This window comes from Olea europaea, chromosome 3, assembly GCF_002742605.1.
Source record: "Olea europaea var. sylvestris chromosome 3, O_europaea_v1, whole genome shotgun sequence".
NCBI classification, from domain to species: Eukaryota; Viridiplantae; Streptophyta; class Magnoliopsida; order Lamiales; family Oleaceae; genus Olea; species Olea europaea.
In genome coordinates this window covers 22228449-22243758 of record NC_036239.1, presented here as the reverse complement: position 1 = coordinate 22243758, position 15310 = coordinate 22228449, and the positions used below count along the sequence as shown (strand labels likewise).

The window sequence follows — 15310 nt, the reverse complement described above, 5'->3', positions numbered from 1 at the left end:
AATTTAGTGACCATTGGGAAACCTTTAGCAAAGTTCAGTGATCTCGTGGAAATCTTTTGCAAAGTTCAGTGATCATTTAAGTGATTTTTAAAATTCAATGAGCTCGTAGAAAACTTTTACAAATTTCAGTGACCATTTATGTGATTTTTAAAGTTCAGTAACCCTTAAAATTTTTTTTACAAAATTCAGTAACCATTTGGACAATTCACTCAACTTTTAGATGTGACAGTTTAACAAAATATTACAAATTCAGCTTGTAATATGTAATCAAGTTTAAGTGAGAGCTCAACTATTGAAAACGGAAGGGATATATAGTCTCTGTGCATAGCATTGGTCTATCTCGAGCTAAGCTGGGTAATGCTTTATCTGAAGGTCAAGATAGAAATATCACTTCGATTGTGAGTACTACAATTAATTCAACGGCTAAAGTAATTTATTCTTGTTAACCAACAAGCCAGTGTCAAATAAATTGCGGAAGGAAACAAAATTTTTCTTAGGAGTGTTTATGCCATCAACTTCGTTATGAGGGACTGTGTCGACCTCAAACTCATTCATCGGGCTCGGTGTCTCTTGGTGTCACCTTTCTCAATGATTGTTGACTCTGTTGATTTTGTTTTTGAAATAATCCTTCATATATTTCTATCAAGTATTTGTCTTTTAGCTTGATATTTATTAACTTTGTCTTTTTGGGCAACCATTAAATCATGTATTGCATCAGCCTAAAGAGACTCTTGCTTTTAAGAATGACAAGGTGGTGAGTAAGCTAAAATTAATGTGGCCGGTGATAGTTGCCTATAATCTAGTAATTTTAGATCTTTCAATATATTTGGTAACATACAAAATGAAATGATAAACAAATATTCATATAGCCAGGTATAAATATTATTGTAACTGTAAACTGCTTTACAAGATTTTCATGAAAAATAAGATAAAACTTATAAAGAAACAAGCTATGGATCACAAATTTTTTAATATAAATATACAACATGAGTAATTAAATTTATGTCAACGTAATAATGCAAGGAATTTACATCGTTAAAGTTAACATTGCTATATATAGTGAGGTTTTGATAGTAAATAGGAAATTATTATAACCCAATTATCAACAAGTGTTTCATATTATGACCTATTTTGTTATTTATCTAACTAATCAAGTTCTCATAATAATTTGAAGACTATATTATTTTGTTATTTATCAAACTAATCAAGTTCTCATAATAATTTGAAGACTACCGTGGACTCGTATTTTCATACTTTTTAAAATTAAATTGCCAAAAAGTGTTACTTGAAGAGGAAGACATAAATTTGATATTCTTATACATTCGTCTTATAAGTGAAAAGTACGTGTTAACCAAGGAAGAGAAAAAATATTCAAGTTGAACGTAGACAAATTTCAATTACCACAAAGTCTTTCTCAATGACCCACATTGGCTCCAAAAGGTATCGTCTTGCTATATATCCCAGCCCATTGATACATATATCTGTTGGCCATTGAATTGTTTAACAAATTAAAAAATTGCTTAAAATTTTTATCTGTAGTAAAGGAGAGTTATCTTAAAAAAATAGCACAACTAACTAGTTTGTGGGCCACTTTATGTTCATTACGAGAAATGAAGTGACATGAACCATATCCAACATCTCGAAGAAGTGGCGCAATATCTAAGCAAACTAGAGCATTTGAAAACATATTCTTGCCAGAGATCAACTGGTGTAACATAACTAAAGCATCACTCTATGCTTCACTTAATTGAAAAGATGGATCTTTGCCCAAAGTAGTGCCTCTCGAAGCACATACGCTTCAACATCAGAAGGGAAAAGTGGGCGCAATAGTGAGAATGCTGCCACAACACCACCCTCATGGTTTCCAACAGTCCTCACGCCCACTGGCAAATCCAGCACTTGACAAGCCCCGCGGCCGTGCGTGTTGGATCCTCCGGGAGCCCTTTTTTTTTGTTGAGAACCCACCATTCCTTGGATGGGTATCTTGGAAGTCCTGGGTTCGAACCTTTTTGCCATCCAATTTATTGTATAACATTTTTAGTTATCCAATTTTTATCAAAAATTCTTGTAATAATGATTGCACCAGAGAAGATTCGAACCTGTAAGCTATTCTTGAAAATGTTAAATGCTTGACCACTATGGCAATTGCTAAGTTGGTCTATTAAATTTAACAAAATAATATATGTTAGATTTTAGGAATTTTGATGCAATTGGAAAAATATTGAACCTGTCCTTATCCTTTGAATTATACAAAACAACGATGTCATTTGGTGAATACGATTTATTCTTATAACAGAATTATATATGTTCAATTTCAACAAAATAATTATTCTATTTAAAATGTAAGCTTTGTTTGATTCCCATTTATTTCAGAATGTATTTTTCTTTTTCTTATTTTCGATCAAACATTCGCTAATAAAATAATAAACACTCAAATTCAATTTTTTTTAAAAATTTTTAACTACACATTCTCCATGAAATCATTATTCCAAAATGCATTTTTTGCAAAAAAAAAAAAAAAAAAGGACATCAAACGAGTTCTTAATATTTTATTGCAGTTGACGATCCATGGTTCATGGTCAACGGCCACCATGCTGACTCAACATTTTAGATTCGCCACTGCTCACGCCCCACAGCCACCCCAGGTGACACCCCCTTGGCCACGGAACCGATATTTACTTTTATGTTAGAATCTTATTAGCTAGAATAAACAAAAGTTCACGGATAAAAATATACTTCGAATAAAGATGAAAATATAGATTAATTTATAACGGCTTGTGCTACCCTTATTAATAAGATTGACCTTTTAAGATTGAATATCAAATTTTGATATACTATCAAAGCCTATTAAGTTTCAATGAACAATTCGATTTGATTAAAACTCAAAAATGAGTACACAAATTTCAAAATTGATCTGCTCAAAGGAGTTATTATCTTGCGGGGAATATCAAAGAATGAAATCCCAAATCGAGTAATGATGAAAAAATAGACCAACTTATAAGGGTTTGGACTACTCTTCTTAATAAAGTTGACTTTTTAAGATAGAATTTCAAGTTTTAATAACCACGTGATGAATTAAGAAATTATATTTAATCGTGCTATCTAATTTGACTTTGACAATTCTACCTCAATAAAATTGCTCAAAGAAACTGTGTGAACAAAGACAGCATAAAGCTACACAGACCTCCCAACCCAACATGATGTGTTTGAACTCCTAGTAAAAGGGATGAACAAAGTAAAGCAAAATTATAGGATTTTTTCATATGTTGTAGTAAAATTGTGTGTTGAGCCCTTCGGATGTCGTTTTGGCCGAGTTTATTGTACCTCTGGCTTATACATTAGGTCGTCGAGAACTTCTGACGTGCACCCCTTTGTGACGTGGATAAAGTACCAAATTGAATTTTAACTTCAAAGAAAAGTCATCAACATATTCTAATTAAACCTATCTACTGCTTTGAATAATCCTTCCTATTGAATGTCAATTTTACTTTTGCTTTAACTTCGCCTTTTCAATCCAAAACCAAATCTGAATGGCTGTGGAAACTACTAATTCTAAATAAGAGAAAAATCTATCCAGCTATAAGCCTTTGGACTGGAAACAACTCATGATGGTGAAAAAAATAAAAATGCATGTGCATGCATAAGGTATTTGATTAACAATAGAATCGGTCTTTAATGGGGATTTCAAAGACAATCTGATAAGAGTCTTTTTTGACAGATGGTACCTTTCTAAAGAAAAGTTCTAGCCACGTTCAAACTTGACACAACTCTACTCTAGATACATACTGAAAACTAGGTGGTTGGCTAATGGATATTGAGATAATGATTTTCACTACAAAAGAGAGTGGCTTCAGAGACGAAAATTTGTGTCGATGCAGTAAAAACATAGGATTAAGCCAATATAAAAGACTAGCGGATATGCGAAAATGACAATTTTTAGAACTTATTAGTCATATGAGTCAACATAATATGGATGCCATATACCATCTAGAAGACCAAATACTTTCCAGCACGAAAAAAACAATGTGCTTAACTATTCAACATGATTAAATTCCTCGTTTTAATTCTTAATCATCTTTAGTCATTGCTTAGAATAAAATTTGGCGTTGGATGCCCTTTACAAGAATGAATCAGGAAGCTCACACAAGCGAAAAATATTACCTTAAATAGTTTTGAAAGTATCTAGATACTTTGAAATATTTTTGTCCCCTGGTCCATTTAGACACTTGTGTGAAACTAAGAGGATGTTAGACAAACTTCAAAAATCTACTTATAAGTTTGAGAAAAAAATATGTTATTTTGTTAGTCAATGTATTTCTCAATTTACTGCCAAAATAAATAACTTTATTATGTACACGAAAGAAATATTGTTTATTTGGTAGGGAATAATTATAGATATATGGCATTGTTATCATTTAAAACCATTTTATTTGGGCACATTCCATATGGTTTATTAGACAAAATTTTCTTTAAAGATTAACTTCTTTTTTAATAATGGCTTGATATATGCAAATTCTACAACGTTTTGATATTTATCAAAATCTAACATCAAAAACTTTGGCAATTGCCAATTTTTCCTATTTTATACAATATCAGTACATTAATCTAATTAAATAATTGTTTAGCTAATGACGGATTTCACGCCATGAAATGAATCGAGGAATTAAGGACATTTTCAATATTGACAGCAGCTCCCCTCTCGCTATCAATAAAGGCTTCTTGGGGGTAGTACTAGGGTTTTTTTGGGCTAGGAAGAATGCTCAGAAAGCACTTCGTGAAAAAGAGAATAAGTCTCATGTTTCATCTCCAATATCAATTGAATTGACCATTCGCCATTTGGCCACTCCTTCGAAAAAAGTGCCCATAGTTTGATTTTCTTTTCCTAACCACATGATTTGTTTGTTCAATGTGAAAAAAATTTCAAATTCCCTTCGCAATCCAAATTGATTTGAAACTGTGCTCACAAAACTTAATTTGGAGAATGCATGCAAAATAATTGATTGTTGTACTCCAAATTTCATTGCTACAATGTTTAGTGATGTGAATGAACATTGTCCATAACTTATACATTTCGATACTAGTCGTCTAGAGTTCGATTCAAATATACGAGCTTTAAGCAATTGTAAATTGTATTTCACGTACCTATTTAATTTTATATTTCAAGTGTTGGTTTGGGGAACATTTACCATAAGCAATTTGATAGATCAAGAGTGTCATCCTTAAAATTTGTTGAAGATATTTTTTAAATATATAATCCTTTCAATCGTTCAAACTTTTAGATGTGATTGTTTGACAAAGTATTGAAATTTCTAATTGTAATAGTTGAAAGTGGAAGGAATAGTGTCTGTTTATAGCAATGGTCTAGCCCGAGCTAAACCCTTCAGGTTAGACAATGCTTTATCTAAAGGTCAAGATTGAAATGTATTAATTAAATAATTTAATTGCTAAGTGGTTTGTCCTTCGTAACAAACAATGTAGTGAAAAATAAATTGTAGAAACACAATTCTTCATTATGGATGACTGTATATTCATGTATGATGAACTTTGCTCAAAGACGAGTGTATCGACCTAGTACTCATGCATTTGGACTTGATCTCACTTGGTGGCACCTTTCTCAATGATTCTATCTTGATATTTTATTTTTATTTTTAAATAGGCTTGTATCAAGGGCGGAGCCGGGATTCTAGTTCAGTGTGGGTAAAATTTTTTCGACGTCGAATGTCGAGATTTTGGTCATGGATGTAATGACGCTAAAAAAATAAAATAATAGTATGATAATATTAAAAACAACATAATTTATATATTTCACTTGTTCCTTGTGAGTTTTAATACTCTGTGCGAATCGGAACTGCGACACTGCAACAGGGAAGAATTCTCTCACTCACAGACAAAGGGTTGGATTGATTCAAATGAATGAATGAGTTTGGGTCAATTGAATTTTGAAGGAATGGGTTTAATAGAGCTTCTCTCTCTGAGTTGGACATCCAATATTGAAAAAAGACTATGGATGTTCACTATTATCGATATCTGAAACTTTAGAAGTGGGTTTAACAAAGAAAAAAAAATTTTTTTTTTTCTGCCCCAAAGTCCAGTGCAGGCATTGGCTCCGCCCATGCTTGTATGAACAAAGATAGCATAAAGCTACACACTCACCACGGCATGGACGGATTTACGCGGATCATGTGGGGGTGGCTGACCCCACAGACAATTTCTTTTTTTATATCTATATTTTTTCACTTTACCTCTATTTGCACGACATTTTTTTCCTTCACTTTTTTCCTCTCAAACCCTAAGTCCAACTGATCTTCCAAAACCAAAGTTTGCCACTTCTACCAAAGAATAATTGCCTTTTCCTATTCAACTCACCAGCACAGACGTTGACGGCTTACCACATTTTTTCTCTACCTCAAAATCAGACTCCTCAATCCTCACCCACGGTTTGAACTACACTGTTGGATTAGAGTGTAACGATGTATTTGATAAGATTGATATTGATGTAATTACATGATTTTTCAAGTATGCATGTAGTAAACTGTTGTAGTAATGTATTGAATTGTTTTCATTAATATTATGTTGCTTGAAAATTTTTAATACTTAAACTTTGACCCCATAATAAAAAATGATTGGCTCGCCACTGACCAACCAAACGATGTTTTGCGCTTGTACTCCAACTATTAAAGAGATGACCAGACAAGTAAAATTATTGGACTTTTTAATATGTCGAAGTCAAACATATAATTTTAAGATAAATAAATCTATAATAACAATACATTTATTTTATTGCACTATAATTTCTTTTTTGCCATGACTTTTTTAGGTTCGAATATGACATAATTATGACCAAATTAATGAATTCTCTTTTCTATAACTGACTTTTTCTCTTATTACGTTGTTGACATTTAGACTGAATATTGAACAAGAAGGATGAGCAGTAGCGGACGCAAACATTTTGAGTTAGGAAGCACAATCAACTTTACAAAAGTGTTGTGAGAAATTTTATGTTCGAAAATTTATATCAAAAAAAAAAATAAATAAATAAAAAATAAAAAATCACACCCTATATGGATTTACATCCGAATTTTACATTTAAAAATTTACATGGTGTATGACTTTTTTGGATATAAAATTTTGAAAATTTTTGATGTCATACCCCATGTAAAATTTTCTAATAAAATAATGCAAATTATATTGAGAAATTTGTCGTGCAAAAATAACAAATATTAATGAAATAATTGAAAATTTTAAAAGGGGAGTTAGACGCATTTTAAGACGCACCTTAAACTATTTTTGATGTCTATTTGGACTATTTGATATGTTTGTAATATAGTTCTCGAAATGAGCTTCGAGATGACATAGGCGACTTGTGGGTTCGGTTAACATATGATTGTCGAAAATTTTTATAGTTAGCATAATATTGAAATTCTTGATATACTAGTTTGGAATAACCTATTTTGACAAGTCGTAACATTTGTTATGGTCGACCATTTTACAGGCCATTAGCGTCGTAGAAAACGAGGTCGTGTGCACTTTGAAATGGTATGAAGAATGCAATAATTCGATTTCGTTTGACGACCGTAATAACTTCTAAAATAGAGACAAAAATATAGATTTTTATTTTAATTTTTTAATTTTTCATAAGGAATTTGCCCAGAAGTTTTTGGTCACTTAAAGTTAAGTAACACCATGCCACCCTTGTGTCCGCCCCGGAGTGTGAGGTTAGGTGGGCAGTGGGTGTGAGTCATGGCCATGTAATTACAAACTCAATTATTTTCAAACAAACTTAATATAGTTTCTTAAGTCCTATCTCATAATTTATATTATCAAATTTGAGCAATTGTCACTTTGCTTATGAAATTAGTTTCAGTCATTTTATCTAATACCTTTCAGTATTCGTGGTGCAAGAAATATTATAAGCACGAAACATAGGGATTCTAGACTTGCAGTATCAAAATGAGTTTAGATGAATAAGTTTTTCAATTATCGTGACAGTTAAATGGAAAAATGTAATAAAATAACTTAATGAAAAGTGTGTGAAAAATTCGAAAGTGGATTGACGTTTGATGACAGTTTAAGTAGAAAATTAGTAATATGATGTCCAAGTAAATAACCATCAGTGAAAGAATTTATTTACCGAGCAGTTAAAATCATAAAATATGAAGGAAAATGCCTGCTGTGCAGCCCTTCACATGCTGGGTGAGGGGGGTGGGTGATTATTTTAAAAAAAAAATTACCCCACCCCCGGTATGTGTGACCTGTACACGCAGCAGAGCCGAAATATGAAACAAAAACAACCTACACTTCTTTTATTTTGTCGATGCTATAATATGTATAGATGATGAAAGTGCCAACATAGTTGAAATGTTCCTATACACATCCTGATTCCTTTCATCGACCATCGGAAAAAAAAAAAAAAAAAGGCTGAACATTAATGACAGAAAAAGAATGTAAGTGCAAGATTGAAAATCCGATGACTTTAGAGGCCGTCCTCACTTAACTAACTTAAACATAAACTTTAATTCGCAAGGACAAAGAAATATTGCAAAGATTTAGTGTGAATGCATTGAAGCGAAAGAAGAAATAAGCCACGTTTCTTGGAGCAATTGATCAAAGCGGATTACTATTGTTTCCTAAATATTGGAAAGAAAGTCATCCTAACAATTGTACCTTTGATCATATGCGGACATGTTTCACTTGGGATTTGCAGCCTAAAATCTGGTAGTTTTAAAAATGTTTTAGACAAAAAAGAACACGGAAAAACTCACGTAAAACGATATAGTTATTTTCTGATATAGTATTTGACACTTCAACATAATCTCCATAATGAAAGAACATGCACATAAAAATTGTTGATTAGAAAACAATTATATTCAAAAAAGAAATAATAAATACTTTACAATTTCCTAATATTGTACACATTAATGGAACCAAAAAAAATAAAAAAATAAAATTGTGCTAGGGCACAGTGTGAGTTGGTTCATTTATCGGGTTGGATTGTTGCCTTTAGGCTCGTCAACAGTAGGAATAATACTCAAATGGTTCAGGTTGGGTTGAGTTATGTATTGTAACGTAAATGCTGTATTATTTTGATCCAAATATGTGGAATTAACACAATAAAAGGCAACAAGTCACAATTTTTTGTTTCTAGATGATTATTAAGGCAATTAATCCTATGTTTAAACAATCACATAAACATTTGAATAAAAGCAATAAATAATAAATAATATTAGACATGATCATAGAGGGAAACCCAATAAAAAACTTTCGAGCAAACTTGCTAGTAAAATTCACTACAGAAGTTAATTTACAAGCAGTCGAGACACTAGCTAAATCTCAACTAACTCTGATTATCTAACTTTAAATTTTTAAGGAATTTCGTTGGTTGTGCGACCCGCACTTGCCAGCAACTCTGAGCTATTTTTTTTCTGCGTGATTACCAAAAACAAACTCGTTTCGGAACGTTGGAATTCTTTGTGTGTCTTCTCTAACTTCATAACTTTGAAGGCTTGGGTAAATGCAGAATTTTGTTTGATATTTGATCAAATATCTTTAGTGTTTTGGACCATGGCTGATATTTGATGTCAAGGTATATTATCTTGACTAAATCTATGGGCTCCACAATATTTGGGATAAATTCAAGAATCAAAGATCTTGGGGTTGAATAAAAAGATCAATAGAATGTGTTTTAGATCTTCAAATGAATGATCTCTAATGTAAAATAAATATTCAAATTGCCTTTGGAATGATCTAGGCTTTGGTATATATAATATGAAGTGTTTGAGGTTGAATAGAATTAAAAAACTAGCAAAAGTTGCAAACCTAGGGTTTCACGGATAACACCACCATATGAGCGCCGATCGAATAGCCAACAAGTGGTCTTTGAACAGTTGTCAGTATTTTCATTATAACTTTTTCTCTTGATATCGGATTGGAGTGATTCAAAGTGCATTGGAAAATTAACTCAAGGGGTTACAATTCTTCTAAAAAAACATTTTCCAATTTATTCTATGTGAAAAATGTATCACAACTTGTGATTGAGAATTTGGAGCATGACTTGTGCAAGATTTTGACACTCCTTTAGCTTCTAATTGCATTTGATCATATGTGATTTTATTGGATATATTTGACTCTTTTAGAGATTATGCTATCAATCATTAACTATTTTGATTTTAATTACAAATTCATTACTTAAATTTTGTCTAAGAAATAGCCAATTACAAAAAGAGACTAACACTAAACATAACTCATCCTGATTGGTTTCTCTTAAAAATAACTCGTTAATAATCAATCGATTGGTTTTCACGGGTTAAAGGTCTAAATGCCAAATGGCGAGAACTCGTATTGGATTGAGCAGACATATATATCATATCCAAATGCAAAAGGAGAACTCGTGAAATACTCGTATGGAGGCCAAGATCCAAGCAAGAAAAACAATAATACTAGGCGGAGCAAAAATAGATAAATGATCTTCGTGTAGAGGCCAAGATCCAAACAACAAAAATAATAATACGAGGTCGGTGCAGTGCATTAATCACATGAACTGACCTACCAACCGTCCCATATGATCCTCACCACTGATTTGTCAAATTTTAGATGTATGAAATCTGAACAGATTGAGTCCACGGACAGCAGGATGCTAAAATAAGAAATTCCCAGTACTTGGCAAAGAAAAACATGTAAAGATATATATGGACTCCATTTAATGAACACACTTTTGTGGACTAAATCGGTATACAATAATAAAAATTTAAATTGTTGATATTTACTCTAGCAATCTGGAATTTTCAAAAGTCAGAACAATCAATTCTTCTCTCCACTTTTCTCACTTTTCATAAATTTCTCTGCAATTAAATTCCAATTTTGATTTAACTTTCATCTCTAATGCTCAATAATTTATTTTGTGCATCTTAAGCATATGTATTCCACTTGATGGCGGAACTCGCGTTGCTTGAGTGTCGGTGTTTGAAGTTGACCCTCGCCATGTAACATGTTCATATTCTTTATATTCTTTGGATATGAGTCCAAAATATGGAAGATTACGTATTTAAGAAATTTTACTTGCAATATCAAATTCAGGTAAGAAACTATAGATTTATATATAAAAAAAAGAAGTATAAAGAAAATATATAATATATGATTTATAATCTTGAAGAATTTGACTCTACATGTCATAGACGTATCTCAAGTGATTCAACTTTTTTAAGGAATTTATATATCAGCTCATCCATATTCATTATGCATGTCGTCTATCTTTAAAGCACAAAATGAAAGTCAAATTTGAAACATCGTCATCAACTATACAATTGTTTTTTTAAATACATACCATATATGTGAGTTTACTTCCACAAATTTCTCTCCATAAATCGTAGTTGACATATCATAACTCAGAGGGATACTTTTAATTAACATCAAGAATCAATAAGGATCAAGAATTTCCAAATTAAAACCAACAATCCATGCACGACATAGAAAAATCAATACCCAGTAAGGAAAACTGATACACTGTTTCGTCTTCCCCATGAACGCAAGCAGTTACGATGGAAATCACCAAAAGAATAGTATTGTGGAAATCGAATTGTTTTTCTAAAAAGATAATCATGTTTTTTCAAACTTTTGAAAGTTCTGTCTATTTTCCTCATTCAATGCTTATATATACCTGCTGTGTATGCCATTTCATTCTTCAAAGCAACAACTTTTCATTTCTCACACTTATACATATATAGTGCTCTCTCTACTTGTAATTGAAGTGAAAATGGAGTTTAAGAATGGCCACCTTTTGTCCAAGCTAGCCACAAATGATCTGCATGGAGAAAATTCTCCTTATTTTGATGGATGGAAAGCATATGATAATAACCCTTTTCATCCTACTCAAAACTCTAATGGTGTTATCCAAATGGGCCTTGCTGAAAATCAGGTATTATTGATGTTCTAGAATGATTTCTTAGCTTTTATTATAGACATAGAGGGAAAGAGTTTTGCCGTCTTGAGCTTACTTTCTGATTTGTCTCATCATTATAATTTGCAGCTTTCTTTCGACTTGGTTGAGGATTGGATTAAGAAAAATCCCAGAGCATCAATATGTACTAGCGAAGGAGTTAACGCATTCAAGGACATTGCCATCTTTCAAGATTATCATGGCTTGACGGAATTTAGAAAAGTATGAAAATGCTAATAAATATAGAGTCGTCGACATGATTTTATTTTCCTTTCCTTTTTTGGCTCAATTCATAAAACTAAGCCTTTCATTCACTTGATTTATTTTAGGCTGTGGCAAGTTTTATGGGGAAGGTGAGAGGCGGTAGAGTTATCTTTGATCCTGACCGCATAGTGATGGCCGGTGGAGCCACCGGAGCTAATGAGCTGTTAATGTTCTGTTTGGCTGATCCTGGAGATGCATTTTTGGTCCCTTCACCTTATTATCCAGCGTAAGTACATAAAATCAATTATCAAAAGTTCAATGAGAGGAAGGAATTGAGTTTACACTACAAACATCAATTTTTGTATACAGTGGAATGTTTTGAGTTACTTAAGCATAGCTCAATACCACAATATTTATGAGTTGCTATGGCATAGGTAAAACTATATTTCGAGGTTTGCCATAAGTTGCTAACGCAGAGCTTTAAATGAAGAAAAATATTTCAATTTTACGTTTCTTCAACAAATTTGTGTACATGAAGTCCAATTTATAGAGGACTTGAGCACATAGAAAATACAAAACATCAAATTGAGAACTGTATAATCTAGGATTTGACTACCTGATATTGGAAGAGACTAATTGAGAGACAAAATAGATTAAATAATTCAAAAAGTCTTTGACTCAAAACTAAAATTTTTTATTTTGACTAGATGAATAAGTGCATTATTTCCAACAATCCCTTGACCAAGGCTTGAACATATATTCATGCAACTTATAAAAGATTTGTAAGAAGGCTGTTTCTAGTGAGATATATACTAGAGACACGATGATTACCATCTTTGTAGTAAAAACCTGCAGCGGCGAGCGATGAACGGATCTAAATTTTGTGTGCACCTTTCTTGTTTCTTGTTTTTTCTTTCTATTGCTCGCTTATATAGAGATTGGGACATAATTGATAACATGAAAAATTTCCAAGACGTGTGGAACAGAAATATATCAGGCCTCATATATTGCATAGTATGGTCTCAATAAGCGTTAAATACTTTGCTTGTTAACATCAATATTGCTTATAAGTTTGACATTTGATGGTTACAGATTTGATAGGGACTTGAGCTGGAGAACTGGGGTGAAACTACTACCTATTGCCGGTGAAAGCTCGAACAATTTTCAAATTACGATACAAGCACTTGAAGAGGCATATGAGAATGCCCAAAAAGCCAACATCAAAGTGAAAGGCCTCATCATAGCAAACCCGTCGAATCCATTAGGCACCACTATGGACAGAGATACACTAAGAAGCCTGGTAACATTTATAAATGAAAGGGAAATTCATCTGGTGTGTGATGAAATATATGCAGCCACGATTTTTCGAGCTCCAAATTTCGTAAGTATTTCGGAAATTATTGAAGAAGTGGAATGCAATCGTGATTTAATTCACATTGTCTACAGTTTGTCTAAGGACATGGGCATTCCAGGTTTGAGGGTGGGGACAGTGTACTCGTACAATGATGCGGTGGTGAATTGTGGGCGAAAAATGTCGAGCTTTGGATTAGTCTCGTCCCAAACACAACATTTGCTAGCATCAATGTTGGCCGATGAGGAATTCATTAAAACTTTTTTAACAGAGAGCTCGAAAAGGCTTGGAAAGAGACACAAAAGCTTTACCTCTGGACTTGAAGAAGTTGGAATAAAATGCTTAAAAAGCAATGCTGGCCTTTTTTGTTGGATGGACTTGCGTCCATTGCTCAAAGAACCTACATTTGAAGGTGAAATGACACTATGGCGAGTAATAATAAACGACGTGAAGCTCAATGTCTCTCCAGGATCATCATTTCATTGTGACGAGCCGGGGTGGTTTAGGGTTTGCATTGCTAATATGGATGATGAGACAATGGAAATTGCTCTTCGAAGAATTCGAATGTTTGTGGGAAAAATTAAGGATCTTGATTCACAAGTACAGAATAAGCGATGGCACAGGAATCTCACTCTTAGCTCTCCTTCGAGAATATACTGTGAAACTTCCTTGTCACCTCGTATGACATCTCCTCACTCTCCGATTCCTCGCTCACCACTTGTTCGTACCAGGACATGAATCTCTAATTGGATTCATGACAATTTCTTTTTCAATCTATATTTGAAGGTTATTAATTTGCGTATATCTTTAGTAACAGAAAGGACTATAACTTTTTTGTTGTAACTGTTCGCAAAAATTATATGTCACACAATTAAATTCTTGAAATTAGAAATAAGAAGAAAATAATTTTAGACCTTAATTAAATTAACAATTGTGAAAATAAAAAGATTTTGGATTTTAAATGGATTTGGATTTACGATATCGCTTGATGTCATTTTATTAATATCTCAATAAATCAAAAATATAAATTATTAAATTACAATGTTAGACTCGTTTTTCCCAATTTTAGTTAATTACCTCTCTTGAGCAAAAATAATTATAGTTGATTAGTTTTACTTACTATATCTCTATGTTGATAAAAAATTAAAAACACAACCAACTGCAATAAATCGTAGTGAAAATAACTCAATGGATCTCTTAGAGTTAAACGTATATTTCTATCTCATATAACAGCTTAGGGCCTTAATTATTTTGATTTAGAAATTACAACAATCTCTCAATAATTGCACAATTGGCCAAACAAATGATGGAAATGTAAACACAATAAAAAAAATGCACAATGACAATGGCAACTTTAACATTAAATGGTAAATATATTGATATTAACGAAATTTAGGTTAAGCTAAATCATAAATCTCAACCTTAAACACTTAGCCCATTACAAAATAGAGATAGGACATGAAAATAGAGATGAAACTCATTACAAAATAAGGGAAATAATAAAAAGATACAAAATAATAGAAGAAACCCGTTCATTGAATGTATTCTTGAAGAAATGAATGGTTGAAATCTTGAATCTTTCTTTGAAATCCCAAATCTTGCTTTGTATTTCTCATTCTTTCTGTATCCTCTTTTTCTCTCAAGATTAGGGTTTTTAGAGATGAAAAAAATGATAATGAGAAATGGTTCAATTTGCCTTTAAAAAGGCTCAAAAATCGTGTTCATTAATTGCAAAAATGGTCCACCACTTTAAAAACAACCAAATAGGCCCCTGTCCGGTATCCGTGGCGCCTAGGCCATCCCTTTTTTTTTTTTTTTTTTTC

General features: G+C 32.4%; 1 protein-coding gene across 1 annotated transcript; it reads left to right on the top strand.

Annotated features, from left to right (window-relative positions):
• Positions 1 to 11707: 11707 nt before the first annotated feature.
• LOC111390331 (1-aminocyclopropane-1-carboxylate synthase-like) lies at positions 11708 to 14348 on the top strand. Its single transcript, XM_023015353.1, has 4 exons — positions 11708 to 11911; positions 12023 to 12154; positions 12262 to 12422; positions 13229 to 14348. The coding sequence occupies exons 1-4, from the start codon at positions 11750 to 11752 to the stop codon at positions 14223 to 14225; spliced, it is 1452 nt and encodes a 483-aa protein (XP_022871121.1). The 5' UTR covers positions 11708 to 11749; the 3' UTR covers positions 14226 to 14348.
• The last annotated feature ends 962 nt before the right edge of the window (positions 14349 to 15310 follow it).

Excerpts from the sequence above, each read along its gene's own strand:
- LOC111390331 (XM_023015353.1), top strand. The coding sequence starts at position 11,750 with ATGGAGTTTAAGAATGGCCACCTTTTGTCCAAGCTAGCCACAAATGAT. Across the intron at positions 11,912-12,022 it reads TGGGCCTTGCTGAAAATCAG|CTTTCTTTCGACTTGGTTGA; the intron begins GTATTATTGATG and ends TATAATTTGCAG. Across the intron at positions 12,155-12,261 it reads GCTTGACGGAATTTAGAAAA|GCTGTGGCAAGTTTTATGGG; the intron begins GTATGAAAATGC and ends GATTTATTTTAG.